This window comes from Eptatretus burgeri, chromosome 2, assembly GCF_056783735.1.
Source record: "Eptatretus burgeri isolate ZD-2024b chromosome 2, Ebu_testis_v1, whole genome shotgun sequence".
In the NCBI taxonomy this organism is placed as follows: Eukaryota; Metazoa; Chordata; class Myxini; order Myxiniformes; family Myxinidae; genus Eptatretus; species Eptatretus burgeri.
Window position 1 is genome coordinate 2728804 of NC_140962.1, and position 16794 is coordinate 2745597.

A 16794-nucleotide genomic window follows, 5' to 3' on the forward strand; every position below is an offset into this window, starting at 1 on the left:
TGTTCTATATATCGTTTTGTACCTATCTCTCAGTGGTTAAGAAGCACTTCAAAAATTCTCAGATTCGGATCTGGATTCAGCTCTTCACCAAAATTTAATCAATTCTTCCACGTGGAACTCCCAACCTATCCACCAAGTTTCATCCTAATCTGTCCACAACTTTTTGAGATATTGTGCTATATATTAGTTTAGCCTTATCTCTTCAATGGTGAAGAATCACTTAAAAATTTTTAGTAGTCAGATCCGGATCCGGAACGTCACCAAAATCTAATCGGTTCGTCATTGTTACACACCAAACCTGTCCACAAAATTTTATCCAGATCCATCCAAACTTTTTGAGATATCCTGCACACAAACAAACAAAGAAACAGACAGACAAACAAGCAGTCATGGACTGGTACTTACGAAATCGTCAACTTGACCTCTGACCTTGTCTAATAAAAGCTGTCTCTGGAGAAGGTAGCGACACAAACCAGAAGTTTCTACGATGATTCTGTACCAAACCATTAAAAATCGATTGTTTGACCTCAATGTGACCTTGACCTTTGACCGATTTTGACCAAAATCTAATCAGCGCTAGCCATCGCCCTCCTGAATCACGTGGTGTAATTTGACATTGGTAGCTTCTTCCTTTCTCGAGTTATCGTGCCTACAAACAAACAAACACACACACAAACAAACAAACAGATGACGGAAGTCATCAATATTCTTACGAAATCTTTAAATTTCGTAAGTAAAAAACAGAAAGGGGTGAAAACAAGACCTCCTTCACCTTTGGTGGTGGAGGTAATAAACCGATGCACATACATGAAGCAAATACATGCGTTCAGCTTTTGTGCATCTCTCATAATAAATGTCAGTGTGTCAGTCAGTCAGTGTGTGTGTCTCCTCGTGAACTTCAAAACTATGAAACCTAGTGCCTGAAACTTTGCTTGCATAGTAACGGAACTCCAAGGGAGTGTATGAATGAAAATTGGGTGTTTGGGTTCATCTAAACACCCCTTTAGAAGATAATTAATGGCCTGATTTAATTATCCTTTATCAAGGCTCATACTTGGTCACCTCGCTGTCCCTCTCTGGGGTCTTAATTCGTCATTTTTATTGGCTTTATCAACAATGCCTTGATTTGGAACAGGCCGCAACAGTATCTTAAAGATAAAAAAAAATTTCCACTTTCCTCACTCATATCATTGACTGCCTGATCATCATACCTCCAAATCGCTGGATACATTGCAATGCTTATAAACGCACAGAGACGCCAGCGTTCCTTGCTCATATTTCATTTCCACACATGCCATAATCTCTATAATCTCTTGATCTGAGCCAAATTTCAAAAGGAAAACTTCTTAATTGACATCAGCAGCAGTTCCAATTGCTAAAAAAGGGTCCATCTATCTATAATTCCAGCAATGTGTGTGTGTGTGTGTGTGTCTGTCTGTCTGTCTGTGACCGCTGTTTCTCGACAACCACTGGTCCGATCTAATTGAAACTTGCCAGGTATATTGCTGGGAACCTGAGTATGTGCCTTTTCAAGGTTTTATATTAATCGGACAAGTGGTTCCCAAGTTATGGCCAAGTAAGAGCGCATTCCCCATTACGGGTTACAACGTACGGACTTCCGGATCGTGATGACTTCATGTATTCTAATCATTTCTCGATTTCTTATGCGCATTTATAGATAAACACAATGCCCCAATCCAGTCGTCGTTTACGAGAGCGAAGGAACGGCCTGTGTGTTTGTTTGAAAGTTTTTTTTTTTGCACGTACGGACACGCACGTACATACGGGCACGCGAGAGCAAAGGACCGGCCTGTGTGGTTGTTGTTTCTGGCACGTGGTTTGAAAGTTTTTTTTGCACGTACGGCCATGCATGTACGGGCACGCGAGAGCGAAGGAATGGCCTGTGTGGTTGTTGTTTCTGGCACGCGGTTTGAAAAAAAAAAATTTTTGCATGTACGGCCACGCACGTATGTGCAAGCGAGAGCGAAGGAACGGCCTGTGTGGTTGTTGTTTCTGGCATGCGGTTTGAAAGTTTTTTTTTTTGTTTTTTTCTGCACGTACGGCCACGCACTAGTCTGTCCAATCTGGACATTGCTTGACATTCTGGGCGTCTCCAGGTCAATGGTGTTTATATGACTGATTGGGGATCGCTAATCGCTTGCCAAGCCAGCGTTCCTTGTCAACTGTTTTGTTGGCGTGTTTGATTAAGTGCTTAAGCCATGTGGTGAGCGCTATACAAGCTGCTTGGTTGTTCGTTTCCAAGCCATGGCCATACATGGTAAAAGTATTCGCACTATGACTGAATATATCGACAACTTGACCAAAGTTCAGACCAAACTCACCTGCATTTGGCCCGCGTTGTCGTGCGGTCCCTCGGTGGTAGCTCGCTTGATGAAAATGTGCAATTTTATTTCGACGTTTTCCCTTTATGTACAATCTTGTTTCATTATGCGACCCGTTACTTTGACATAGATAGATACATATCAAAAACATGAAACGTTTCGTTTTTAAAAGTTTATTCAACCGTTTTGTTGGAGTTGCTTGCTTGGAACGCTCTTTAAGCTTCATTCTCCACAAGCTTCCATGGCAATTCCATAGCGCACTTCTCCATGGGGACATCTCCGGAGTTCGGAAGGCAAAATAAATTAGATGATTGCAATGAGTAAAAAATGTTTTCAGTTCTTCAAAGCAATGAATCTCCACATTACAGCATTATAACTGAGAGGTACATTATTCTCACTTGCTCTCAGCTGTATAGCCTTGGTTTAAAATGCCGACCCACCGATAAACTGTCATCCCGGTGTTTCACAGGCAGGGTGATTCTTCAATGTGTGTGCCGTCTCTCGGATTGATGTTAACTGGATGTCACATCTGTCGGAATCCCCCCTCTCCCCCTTCTCATTCTCCCCTCTTCTCTCTCTCCCCCACCCATCTCACGCTCTCTCCCACCCATCTCACTCTCTCTCCCACCCATCTCACTCTCTCTCCCACCCATCTCACTCTCTCTCCCACCCATATTACTCTCTCTCCCACCCATCCCACTCTCTCTCCCACCCATCTCACTCTCTCTCCCACCCATCTCACTCTCTCTCCCACCCTACCTCCTAAGTTAAGGGAACAACTAAGAACTGACGGTTTTGTTTTTAATTTATAATGGTTTCCCCAGAGTGTATGATGTACGAATGAGCCAACCGGAGGAGTGCAAAAGTCGATGCATGTACGAGCATGCATGCATGCATATCGGCAGGCCTTTGCCAAGTAGAGAGTGTGGGTTTTAAATGCTCTCACCCGGTTTTATATGGAACCCGGCAGGTCAGGTCAGGTATGGGAGCATGTGCCAGAACAGCGCGTCGCTGCGTCCACTTTCCGCCAGTACTCCAGGGGCCTCCGTCTGGCCATCCCCCAGGCAGATGCCAGGCCCATCCCCATCTCCTTGAGATGATGGTCAACCTGTTGCAACCATGAGGCACGTGGTCGGCCCACTGGCCTCCTCCACTCATGAGACTCCCTCGCTGAGAGAATCTGGTGAGCAGGATCAGCGTCAGGAAAACGAGCCACATGTCCATACAGCCGCAACTGACGCTCACGGACTATGCAGGTAACAAATCTCATCCGAGTCTCTCTCAGCAACCACTCGTTGGATACAAAATCCGACCAGCGATAGCCAAGGATTCTCCGACGGGACCTGGTACCAAAGGAATTAAGTCTCCGTCTCAGATCCTTGGTCAGAGTCCAAGTCTCGCACCCATAGAGCAAGACTGGAAGTACCAAGGACCTGAAGACTCGGACTTTCGTCCTCCCGCACAGGTACCGGCAGCGCCACACCCCATGATCCAGTGAATCCATGACTCCCCAGGCCCGACCCAGATGTCTATTGACCTCTGACTCGCAGCCAGCAGAGACATGAATATCACTGCCAAGGTAAGTGAATCTCTCCACGACCTCAACATCCTCACCACAAACAGACACAGATAGGACAGCAGCATCCAAGATGTCACCGAAAGCCTGGATCTTAGTTTTGACCCAAGAAACCCGTAATCCCAATGGCTCCGACTCCTCATTCAGCACCTCGAGGGCCCCCAAGAGGATGTCTACAGTCTCCGCAAAGATGACTGCATCATCTGCAAAATCAAGGTCCGAGATCTTGACATTCCCAAATGATGCACCGCAACTTGATCTCTCCGACATCCTCCCTAAAATCCAGTCCATACAAGTGCTGAAAAGTGTGGGGGCAAGTACACATCCCTGACGAACTCCAGTAACAACTGGAAATAAGTCAGAGATGGTACCACCACACTTCACAGCACTCTCAGTATTAGAGTAGAGTTCAGACATCAGATCGATCAGTTTTGGTGGCACCTCACGAAGACCAAGAATCCTCCAGAGGACATCCCGATTCACTGAATCGAACGCTTTACAGAGATCAACATAGGCTGCAAGCAGCCCCTGCCGAAACTCTCGTCTGCGTTCGGTGAGGACACGAAGTGCAAGGATAGGGTCAATTGTTGACCTCTTTGGTGTAAAGCCTGACTGCTCTGGACGCTGGTGCTCAAGCAGATGGTGGCGAACCCTATCAAGAATTATCCGAGCAAAGACCTTGCCCGGCACTGAGAGCAGCGTCACCCCTCGGTAGTTGTTGCAGTCTTGGCGATCACCCTTCCCTTTCCAGAGAGGGACAACAAGGCCCCTCTTCCAGTCAGTTGGGATGATGCCTGTGTTCCAGGCAGAGCACAAAACTGCATGCAACGACACGAGTGCAGCATTTCCACCAGCCTTGAGAAGTTCGGCATGGATGCCACAGATCCCTGGAGCTTTGCCCCGTTTCAACTGGTTCACCGCAGCCCGTGTTTCCACAAGCGAAGGTGGACCACAGTTGATTCGAGGGTCAGCAACAGGGATTGTAACACCCTTGACGTCCAACTCGACAGCTGGGGGATCAGCCTGGTACAACCGCTCAAATTAACCGGCCCAGCGGGCCTTCACTTCAGACTCCTCTGTCAAGAGCCTACCACTCTCTGCTCGAACTGCAGTGCTCCGAGGGATGGGCTTGGATGAACGTAATGCGCGAATTCCCCTGTAAGCGGGACGAGAATCACCTGTCCACAGGTGATGCTCTACCCCCTCACAGATTCCTCGCACATAGGCCTCCTTGTCCACCCTCAGTGCACGTGCAGTTTTACGACTCAGCTCCCTGAACAGCTCAGCTCTGCCATTCATCCTGGCCCTGCGACTCTGGTCAATGGTATCCAGTGTCCCTTGAGAGACAAAATTCTTCTTTGCCCTGCGGTGAGCTCCAAGGCATCCACCGGCAACATCAAGGACGGTGGTCTTGAAGGCGCTCCATAACTCTTCAGGACCCCCCAAAGCACCCAGACCCCCCAAGTGTCCACTCAGCCTGTTCGCAAACTCCTCAGCTACTCTCTCATCCCTGAGCTTGGCAACATCCAGCCTAGGCTGGGATGGTACCATTCTCCAGGATTTAAGGTGCAGCTTTAGAGTTGCTACAACAAGCCTGTGGTCAGTATTGAGGAACTGAGCACTCCGGTGGACCCTGCAGTTCTGGATCATCCTCCAAGGACCATCAATGAGGACATGGTCAATCTCCTTTGCCACACTGCCAGCGTTGGAATACCAAGTCCAGCGATGAGCTTGTGGGCGCTGAAACCATGAACCAGCCACCCTAAGTCCATGACTTCTTGCAAAGTCAAGGAACTTAGTGCTATTCTGGTTCATAGTTCCTGACCCATGGGGACCAACACACACCTCATAACCATCCCTATCAGTTCCTGTCGATGCATTGAAATCCCCCAAGACTAGAAGTGTATCTCGTCTGGGGCACTGATCAACCACAGACTCGAGTGTGGCGTAGAATGCATCCTTCACGGTGAGATCACTCGCCTCAGTCGGAGCATAAACAGAGACCAGGGAAATGACACCTAAGGAGTGACGAATCCTTAATCTCATAATACGCTCATTGACCGGTGTTACCTCAATTATCATTGGGGTCAGCTTATTGGACACAGCTACAGCAACTCCTTGGGTATGGTAACCATCAGAGTGACCAGACCAATAGTAGGTGTAACCACCCACCATTATCTCGCCGCAATCCGGTCTCCGAACCTCAGAGAGAGCTGCAATCCCGATGTCCAAACTCTTGAGCTCAGATGATAACAGAGACAGGTGATCATCCTCTCTTAGGGATAGGACATTCCAGGCACCCACCCGAAGGGACCGCCTCAGGTTAACCCAAGGAGACCGCCGTCTGGTGGACGACACCTCAGCACCACTCCGACACACTCTCCCGCAATCTGACCCAGGGATGTTTCCCCATGGTTTCCCTCCTATCATCAAAGATTGGGGGTCCCGAAGGCTTTGCCCCAATCCTGTCATCCGGTGAGCTGCCCTGCGAAGGGAAGCTGCACAGGAGGTACTCCCACGGAGTGGGTTTTCAGATTTTTTTGCGTTTTTGCGTTTTGCGGAATGAAGGGTTTTACGGTGGCCGGAGTGCAAATCCTGCCACCAACCTCCTAATAAGAAGTGACCCAACTGCAGGAGGATGTCTGCAGACACAGTTGGGCACTAGATATGGATGGCCGTTGGCTCACAAGGAGCTCCTCCGCCCTTTGACAGGTTTTGTTTTTAATCCTGCTGCGTGTCCATATCCAAACACCCTCCTCACCAGAAAACCTGGTGGGGGAGACGGTTTAGTCGCCGACAACCCGACCATGGAACAGGTTAGTACAGGTTTACATGGTACCTGTAGCAGGTCACAGATCGAACCTGACCTGACATCAGCATGTACGAGCATGCATGCATGCATATCGGCAGGCCTTTGCCAAGTAGAGAGTGTGGGTTTTAAATGCTCTCACCCGGTTTTATATGGAACCCGGCAAATAAAAATAAAATGTTGCTGTTTGCACACTTCCCGTCCCCTCACTCCACCTTCCCTTTCCATCATGCTGCCTTCCTTCCCCCTCCTCTCTTCACCCCCATGGACATCTCCGGGCAGTCTCTGCGTGCTGTAATAACGTGCCGTTTTAATGTTCCACATTTCGTTCAACCCTGTACTACCCCCTACCAAAGGCAAGTTGCGAACCCTTTCTCCCATTTCCCCTTCAAATCCCCCTCCCAAATGCAAGTCCAGAACCCCTTACCCTCACGCTGACCTCCTCCCAACCCCCATCCCACTTCACCCCTCCTCTCTCCCGATCCTCCTCATTACCACCCCCTCTCGGAGTGTATAGCAACGTTTGGTGAGGTGTCGCTCTCCCCATCCCCCCCACCTTCCTCACTCTTCCCCCTTCATAGCTTCCCCACCCCTCCTTGCTCCCCTTCCTCACTCCCCCTCCCCTCCTTGCTCCCCCTCTCTCCTCTCTCCCCCTCTCCACCTTCTCCTCTCTCTCCTTCCCTTACCTCCTCTCTCTCTTTCCCTTACCTCCTCTCTCTCTCCCTCTTTCTCCCCCCTCCTTAATACCCCTTTCAGCGAAGCGACAGGTATTATTTGTTAGTATATATTACATCATGGTTATATACCTGGGATCATTCCATTTGCACTGGGCCACATACAAACACCCAGACCTAAGACCTGAGGCCTGCCGATCTACGCTACTTCATAACCCGATGGACATACATTAAGCAAACGCATGCATTTGGCTTATGCGCATCTCTACTAATAAGTGTCGGTGTGTCAGTGCGTCTCCTCTATAACTCCAAAATCATGAAACCTAGCAGCCTGAAACTTTGCACGCAAAAGAAGGAAACTCCAAGGAAGTGCATGACTGAAAATTGGGTGTTTGGGGTAATTAAAACACCCATTTTGAAGATAACTAATGGCCTTATTTAAGGAAGCCCTTCATCAGGCGCATTCTTGTATACCCTCGGACACCTCGCTCACACTCGAATGGAGTCCCAATTCGGCATTTTGTTTGACCTATTCAAACATGCTTCGATTTGGAAACACGATCTACTCTCATGGACTAATTAAAGTATATAATCGAAACATTATGTCAGATTTGAGAATCAAATCTGGTGAACAAAATAAGCATTGAAATCTGGAGTGAAATCCGAAAATTTTAACAAATTTTGCGATTTTTATAAGTGTATTATTCAAGCAAAGCATTTAACTTAACTTTTTCTCCTGTACGGACGATTATATTGAGTGAAGAAAAGATTATGGAATTTGCAGAAAGTGCAACTTCATTGAGTGAAATGCCGTGCTTCATAACGTGCTTTTGTAATCCATGGCGGCACAGTCCACATGAGTCTTTTTTTCGGCATTTACATACGCAGTTTGCTATTTCCGTTTTGGGCGATTTGCTTACATTGCAAAATATTAATACAAATATACTATTATAGTTCCTCTTTTTTGTTGCTGCAAGTGGAGGCGTTTTTTTTTGTGCTTGACATTGTTTTGTGCGTGCTTTCACCTCACCTGTTTGTGGTGAGGATGTTGAGGTCAGGGAGGGATTCAATGACCTTGGTAGTGATATTCATGTTTCTGCTGGCTGTGAGCCAGAGGTCAACAGATGTCTGGGTTGGCCCTGGGGAGTCATGGATTCACTGGATCATTCGGTGTGGTGGTGTCGGTACCTGTGCAGGAGGACGAAAGTCCGAGTCTTCAGGTCCTTGGTGCTTCCAGTATTGCTCTACTGATGTGAGACTTGGACTCTGACCTGAGATCTGAGATGGACACTTAATTCCTTTGGTACCAGGTCTCTTTGGAGAACTATGGCTATCACTGGTCAGACTTTGTGTCCAACGAGCAGTTGCTGAGAAAGACTCAAATGAGATTTGTTACCAACATAGTCTGAGTGTCAGCTGTAGCTGTACGGCCATGCGGCTCGTTTTCCTGACGCTGATCCTGTTGACCAGATTCTCTGAGCGAGGGAGCTGTGTGAGTGGAGGAGGCCAATGGGCCATCCACATGCCTTGTGGTTGCGGCAGGTTGATCAGCATCTTAAGGAGATGGGTATGGCCAGACATCTGCCTGGGGGATTGCCAGACAGAGGCCCCTGGAGTACCGGTGTCAAGTGGATGCAGCGACGCGCTGCTTCGGTGCATGCTCCCATACCTGACCTGACCCCCACCCCAGTGCATTGGAAAACAGGGAACCATTGGTTGGCATGGATGACCCACAAAATAGTCCATGGAGAAGAAAGTAAATACCTATGGATTTTTTTTAATGCAGTGAACAAACTTTGGTACATCAGGGGTGATGAAGGTTGTGTTCAAGTTTCATCGGAATTGTGTGTGTTTAGTTTCTGAGAAGAAAGTATACTTATTTTGGTGGTGGGGGGAGGGCAACCCACAGACGACTCCCTTCAGGCCGAATTGTAGACTTTGGTACATACAGTGTGTTGAAGGTTGTGGTCAAGTTCAATCGAAATTGTGTGTGTAGTTTCATAGAAGAAGTTGCAAGTGTTTGCGGACAGACGGATGGACTTAAGGACGACGTGCCATCCCGTAAGCTCCCCAGAACTACATTCCAGATGAGCTAAAATTGCGGACTAAGGGGATATACGGGGGTGGGTGGGGGGGGGGTTGCCCCGCAATATATTATTAATTTTCTTCTCTGAAACCACGCAAGAAATTTCAACGAAACATGACCACAACTTTCACCATCTGTGATGTACCAGAGTTTGTTCACTGCATTAAAAAAAAAATCCATCTGTATTTACTTTCTTCTCCATTACCTATTTTGTGAGTCATCCAGTCCGACTTGTGGTTCCCTGCTTTTCTTATCCAGCCACTGCCACATGAGCACGCAGGTGTATTGCTCATATTTACTTAATACCAGCAAATACCACCCATCACTTCCATCCATCCATCAGGACCATACACTGTACCATCAGTGGTGCCAAAGCAGTCTTCTGGGCTATTGGGCACAATCCTGGACAGATCACCACTCCGACACAGGATACTCAAATGACTCAATCATCCCAGCAATCTGGTACTCATTTTCCAACCTCAGAAGAATGACAGGTTGAGTCAACCCCACCTGGGATTAATTCAACACCCAAGCAGGATTTGAACTCACGACCCTAGGATACTAAGCCTGCCACCCTAACCATAAAGCCAACACCAGGCATATGGAATAACAGTGAAGATGGAAAAAAAATAATGTCTGAAATACATTTTCAGAAATATTCATTTCAGAAATACCACCAGTCATGCTATAAATACTGCCCAGAGCAAACACGCCCAGACACGTCAGGAGATAAATATTGCCCGGACATGTCTGGAGACAAACACCATCCGGACCCAAACATGGAACGTCTGGAACAATCACCGCCCGGACATGTCCAGAGACAAACAGGCATGGCCCTGACAAACACCATCAGGACACATCAGGAGACAAACACCGTCTGGACATAATTACTGCCCGGACACGTCTAGAGCCAAAGAGAGAAAGAGATGTGTGGGAGGGTGATGCACCATATTAGAAGGGGGCGGAGCGGGAATGGGACAGACAGAGACAGACACAAACAGAGACAGACAGACAGAGAGACAGAGAGAAGGTTGGGGGGAGGGGTGTTAGCAGTGAGATATTATGCTTTATGAACAATACACACACACACACACACACACACACACACCTTTTTTTTCACACAAAACTGTTCCTAACAATTCTGTCACACACACACACACACACACACACACACACACACACACACACACACACACACACACACACACACACACACACACACACACACACACACACAACACACACTCATGCATAAAAAACACACAAACACACTAGTGCTTGACCGATAACAGCAATTTTATGGGAATCGGCAGATTGGAGTCAGTGTAATTACCAACTACAGGACATACTGTATAGTGTATATTACCCAAAAACCTTGAGAAGCTTTTACTGTTGTTAAGGGGGAATTTCAATAAACAAATTTTAAAAACAATGTTGCTTTTATATAAACGTTGCATTTATATCGACGTTTCAAGGAGATGTGCATAAACATTAATCTTTGTGAACAACTGCGTGTGACGGGTGGAAAAAAAATTTGGCTCGGTCATTTAGAAAACACGTTGATACTTTAAAACGGCTTGGAAATCGGGTGTTATCAAACATATTTTGCTTTGAAACTCACAAAGAGGAAATCATGAAACCTTTGTAAAGCACACCCGATAAGCAAATGCTTTAGAAACAGTCACGAGGACAAAGGAAAACCTGATCAAACCCCCATAAGAAATGGGATGAAACTTTGCCACCACAGAGCCCGGAACAGGCATGGCATGCCCACACACCCACAGAGAGTCCCTTCAGATCCAAGTCTACGCAAATGTATCACGTCCGTGTGTGCTGTATCGAGGTCTAATGAAAAGACCTCTACCTTGTATTGCAAATGCCAACTGTCCACCCCGATCGGGACAAGAACTGTACCGCTTTTGACTGTAGGACGCTCGGCAAGTGGCTTCAGTAGTCAAGCAAGCACTCCAACACTTGGCTTGGCAAGCGATTACCAATTGCCGTCGATAAACCCATGCACCTGGAAGTGCCCAAGCAATGTCCGAATTGGACAAACGAATACATGTTTTAGAAGTCGGAACTGCTGCCAAATTCAATTCTGGAGCTAAAATTTTGTAATTCGGCTTAGTTTAAGAGATTCTCGAGGTTATGGCATGTGCGGAAATGAAATAAAGCCATGAACGCTGGCATCTCCGGGCGTTTATTAGCATTGAAATGTATTCAGCGATTCATAGGCATAGATTATATGAGTGACGATAGTGAAACAAAAAAAAACTTTATTGTTAAGAAATCGTTGCAGCCTATTCCAAGTTAAGCCATGGTTGAGCAGGCCAAAAACATGGCGGCTTCAGACCCCAGCGAGGTAACCCAGGGTACGACTTGAGATCCCATTTAGAGAGTGGTGGCTGAGGATGTGCCTCATAAAGGATATAATTAAATAAGGCCGTTAACTATCTTCAAAAGGGGTGTTTTAATTAACCCAAACATCCAATTTTCACTCATGCACTCCCTTGGAGTTTTTTTTTTAATATACATTGTTGAGGCTTGTATGAGAGCTAACACATAACGCACAACAAAGGGGGGGGGCAGGAGACAAGAGGGGTGGGAGAGGAAAGGACAAAACAGTGGTGAACAGAGTCATGAGGAGATCTGTGGAAGGGAGAGGGATGGGGCAGGGAACACGAGGTATACAAGATGGACATTACAGGGACTTTCAGGAAGGAAAGCAGAGAATTTGAAGGAAGTTGGTTTGGGGTGGATTAAAGGGGGTAGTAAAGATTGTGGTTTTGGATGGGGGAAGACAAGAGGTGGTGGTGAGCAGTTGTTTTGAAGGCCTGGAGGGAATAATGGAATTGAAGAGAGTGAGGGAGTTTATTCCAAAGGCAGGAAAAAAGAGGAATGAAAGAGTGAAGGTGAGCAGTGATTCGTGAAAAGTTCCCTCAGTATGCACACAAAGTTTCAGGCTGCTCGGTTTCATGACTTTGGAGTTATGGAGGAGACACATGCTGACAGGCACACTGACATTTATGAGTGTAGATGGTACATGACCGAGGCTCATGGAAGAGTGAAGCAGAATGGAAGGGAACAAAATGGAAAGGGGGAAACATGAAGAGCAGAGTAGACGTGAGAGTGATATCAAGGTATGGGGGGGGGGGGGGGAGAAGGACACATTGGGGATGAACAAGCTGCACACAAGCTGAATGAAACCCACCAAGAGGAAGGGGGAAGGCTGGTATGAAACAGAGAAGGAAAAAAACCAAGCGACAACTAACAACCAAGAGGAAATTAACCAAGAAAAGAGGTGATGGAGAAGGGGGAAAAAAATCACAACCTGAAAAGAGTGAGTGCTTGGGAATGGGGTAATTTGGGGTTTAACAGATAATGAGTATTCTCTCTTATATTGTGATGTGCAGAAAATGTATTTCATACCTGTGGTGATGACCACTCCCAGTAATAGGAGTAATACGTTCAGTTTAACATAATAACATAATGATCATCATGTATGGTAAAACACAATAACTACAAAATAATATTTTCTTGGGGATGTATAAAATCAACCCAAGTGCTGCAAATCATCAAATGGGCTGCTTCTGGAATGATAAAAATGAAAAACAGCAAGGTGAAATCGAATGAGAGTACTTGCTGGGCTACTTACAGTTTTCCCTTCCACAGTTCCTCATTTTCCGACAATGAAAATAACATTGAACGAGCACTTCACCTTCCACGTCCAAAAGGCAATGAAGAGGTATTCAGAGAACCCACACACTACTCTCACCAAACCAATATTTAGTCTATGATCTCTTTCCATTTCCAAAGTATGATGGAAAGTTGCACTTCACTGAGAGTATATGTTGGTGGGCCGAAGTAGAAATATTTTAGCTTTCAAAATGGGTTCACTTCTGGCCAAGTTTTTTTTTTAATATAACTGTTATTGTATTCATCTTGAAACTGCTTGCACTAAAGGGTTAATAATGTTAAATTAGAGGTACTCAGTTCAATTATTAAAATATAAATACTCGGAAACTCTGTCATATCAGAAAACTGCAGAGACTGAAGCATGGCACCCCACCAAGCTCTCAACCAACAGCATACGAGGCCATCTCCTCTAACTGCTTGCAACTCCCCCCACTCTCATCGTCAGCAGGTAGGTCTCAATGGAATATTCTCATCTCCTCTCCCTGTCGGGACTGGAGAACACTTCCATCTGCTTCCTTGACAAACCTCTTGAAGAAATTCAGTCCCTCAAAGTTTTGAGCCTTGCCATCAGACATAATCTCTCTTGGGCAAACCACATTTCAAAGTTGGCCTCCAATGCAATTCACCAACTGGGCATCTTCCTCATGCCAAGTCGTTCCTTGGCAAATCTAAAATTATTTCGAACTGACAAGGCCTTCACCCACAGTATGATGGAATCCTAGTATTCCTGTTGGGCTGGTGCCCCTACCTCACACCTTTCCTATCTCAATGCAGTGAATCCAAGGCCTTCAACTCATTGGAATCTCCCACAATGAAGCTGAATCCCAAAAACTCCTACTCTCGTAATGTTGACAGATCATTGGCCTCTCTGTCATTACCGGGTCATTCATGGTGTTGCACCCTCTGGCTGGGTTCCTGCATGCCCCCCCCCCTCCCCGGGTTTGAATGCAGTCTGCTTGCAACCCACTTCTGGTGAAACTCCCAAAATCAAGCCTCACTGTTCACCTCCATGAATTTTGCTTATCCAGGTCTTCAAGGTAGCAGTTCATCTCCTCCCCAGGTCAAACCCCATGCATAATCAAGATCTGTACTACCTTCATTAACCATCCACAAGCCAACCCCATCCTTTTCAGGTTATTGTATTTTCTCCGCTCTACTTTCACGCACCTTTTCATTTTTCCTTTCATTGCGATTTCATCCCTGGCTTTCCCTTTGTTTTTGAGCTTGTATCTAGCTTGCTCGGCCCCTGTATCATCCTCCCCCCCCTCCCTCGTCTACCATGCTATTGGTCCCACTGTGTTCTTTCTGTTCTGTTCTGTGTTCTATGTTTCCAGTGAGCCTCAAATTTGTATATTTCAGCCTGTAAGGCATCCCCAGTCCATCAGGGAGCCACCTGAATGATAGTCTCTGGCCTTTGAAGAAGCTGAACGCTTGAAAGAGTTAAGAACTCTGGGAGACTGAGGTGGGCCCCCCAGGCATTTGTGAGGGTGCGACGAGAGGACCACTATGGAGAGGTGTTGAGGGCCGTACCTCAGTGGCGTCAATACATTCAATTTTACTTCACCTGGAATGTAGTTCCAGGGAGCCTGTGGGATGGCACGTCGTTAGTCCATCCACCCGTCCACAAACACTCGCAACTTCTTCTCAGAAACTACACACACAATTCTGATGAAACTTGACCACAACCTTCATCACCCGTGTTGTACCAAAGTTTGTTCACGGCATTAACAAATAAAAACAAGGACAAATGTGTCCAAGAGCCGCATCCTAAAGGTTTTGTCTTCACCAGAAGAAGAACAAGAAGAGGAAGAAGAATTTCAATTTAAAAAAAACAACTTCCGATATTTTGGCACGTGCCGTCACGTCACGTCCGTCATGGATGATCTTCGTTCATGACGAGAAAATAGTGTATTTACGAAATTACAATATATTAAATGGAATAATCTTTAAATAGTAACGTGAACTTTTCAAAACTTAAAAGCAAATGTCCGAATATATTTAAAAGTTCATGATAGACGCTCTCAAAAAGCACGCTCAATGCGAGGATGTGTACAGGTCTTTAGTATTTAAGGAGATCCGGATCCTGTATATCAAAGAGCCGAGTCTGAAAAAGAAGAAGAAGAAGAAGAAGAAGAAGAACAACAACAACAACGCCGAGCTCTCTTAGAGCAGCGTTCGCTATGTGAGACGCTGCTAAAAAGATCGAGCTCTGAGGGGATCTATGGAGGGAGTTTATGGGGGGGGGTTGTCCCCGACACCCTCACCAAAAGAGGTATTTTCTTTCTTCTCAGAAACCACACACACACACACATTCCCGATGAAACTTGATTACAACCTTCATCACCCGTGATATACCAAAGTTCGTTCACGACAATAAAAAAAATTAAAAATCGGCGTCCAAGGGAGTCTATGGGGGCGGGGAGGAAGGGTTGTCCCCCCCACATTATGTGTTTGCTTTCTTCTTCGAAACTACACACACAATTTCGATGAAACTTCACCCCAACCTTCATCACCTGGGAGGGGTGTTGTCCGGTTGATGTGTGTTTTTTTTATACAAGCCCATGCCCCCTCCCGTGGAAAGAAGGAGGAAAAAAAACAAAAAAAAAAACACTTGATTTAAAAATTTAAACAAACATTTTGCAATTTCTTATTTTCATTTGGTGTTGATAAATTGATGTGGCACAGGCATGATGGGCTGAATGACCTCACCTGTGGCAAATTTCCTTGTGATAATCAATGTCCCTTTAACCATGTTTCTGATCTTCCTACTTTGCATTTGCTTTGTCTCATGATTTGTAAAATGTTGATATTATTTTCGTCACATTGTTCAGTCTACCTTGCCATTGACAGGTCTTACAAAAAAAAAAACTGAAGTAGAAAACAGCAGCACAAATTAATGAAAAAAATATTTTTAGCATCTAGAATTTACATATGCAGTATCTTGAAATTGTTGTCATTATCGATCACACAACTTGAAAATGTTTCATTTTTTGCAATCATACACAATAGGTGAATTAAGGAAGAGATAAAACACATCATGATTTCCAAATGTCGATGTTTAGACAAATGCCATCACAAATTACACCGACTCTGAAATGTCAAACATTTAAATGAGCAAAGCACAAAAACACAAAAAATATTCATTCCACCTTCTTGTCTTCTTTGGGATCCTGGATATTCAGTGAAATTGAGCTTTCTTTCTTGCCGTCTTCTACCATTAACTGGGACTGTTCTCTATCTTCATCTATATTCTCTATCTTGTCATGATCAGTGGTGACCTTGATTTTGAGTACATGAAACAATGTTGACACACTGCCAATGCGCAGGGACACTGGATCTCCATCAAACAAAATAGTGTCCGAGTTGCTTTCTTTGAAGCCAGGTGGTTGGTAATCTGCAGGTGTCACTGAAATACACCAGGTGCCAATGAACACCAGTTAGTTTCAATCATGTGTGGGTCTCCTTCAGTTATAATTTCCATTGCTAAATTTCTCAACATATGACTAACCCGAGACATGCTCTCACACCTACATAATATCAAATAATGAATTGTTTTCATCCACAATAAACAAAACAATCAAAGTTTCTCAAAAAATTTACAAAAAACAAAA

The 16794-nt window shown here is 45.6% G+C and overlaps 1 protein-coding gene across 9 annotated transcripts in view; it reads right to left on the bottom strand.

Moving 5' to 3' along the window:
- The window catches only part of HORMAD1 (HORMA domain containing 1), a 95310-nt gene that overhangs the window by 14734 nt on the left and 63782 nt on the right, over positions 1-16794 (bottom strand). For 7 of the 9 annotated variants that reach the window (XM_085860745.1, XM_085860734.1, XM_085860714.1 and 4 more), the window contains one exon: positions 16330-16589. In XM_085860745.1, the coding sequence (XP_085716871.1) occupies positions 16330-16589 (260 nt within the window). The remainder of the gene's footprint in view (positions 1-16329; positions 16590-16794) is intronic. The other 2 variants (XM_085860712.1, XM_085860710.1) reach the window with 1 other exon arrangement.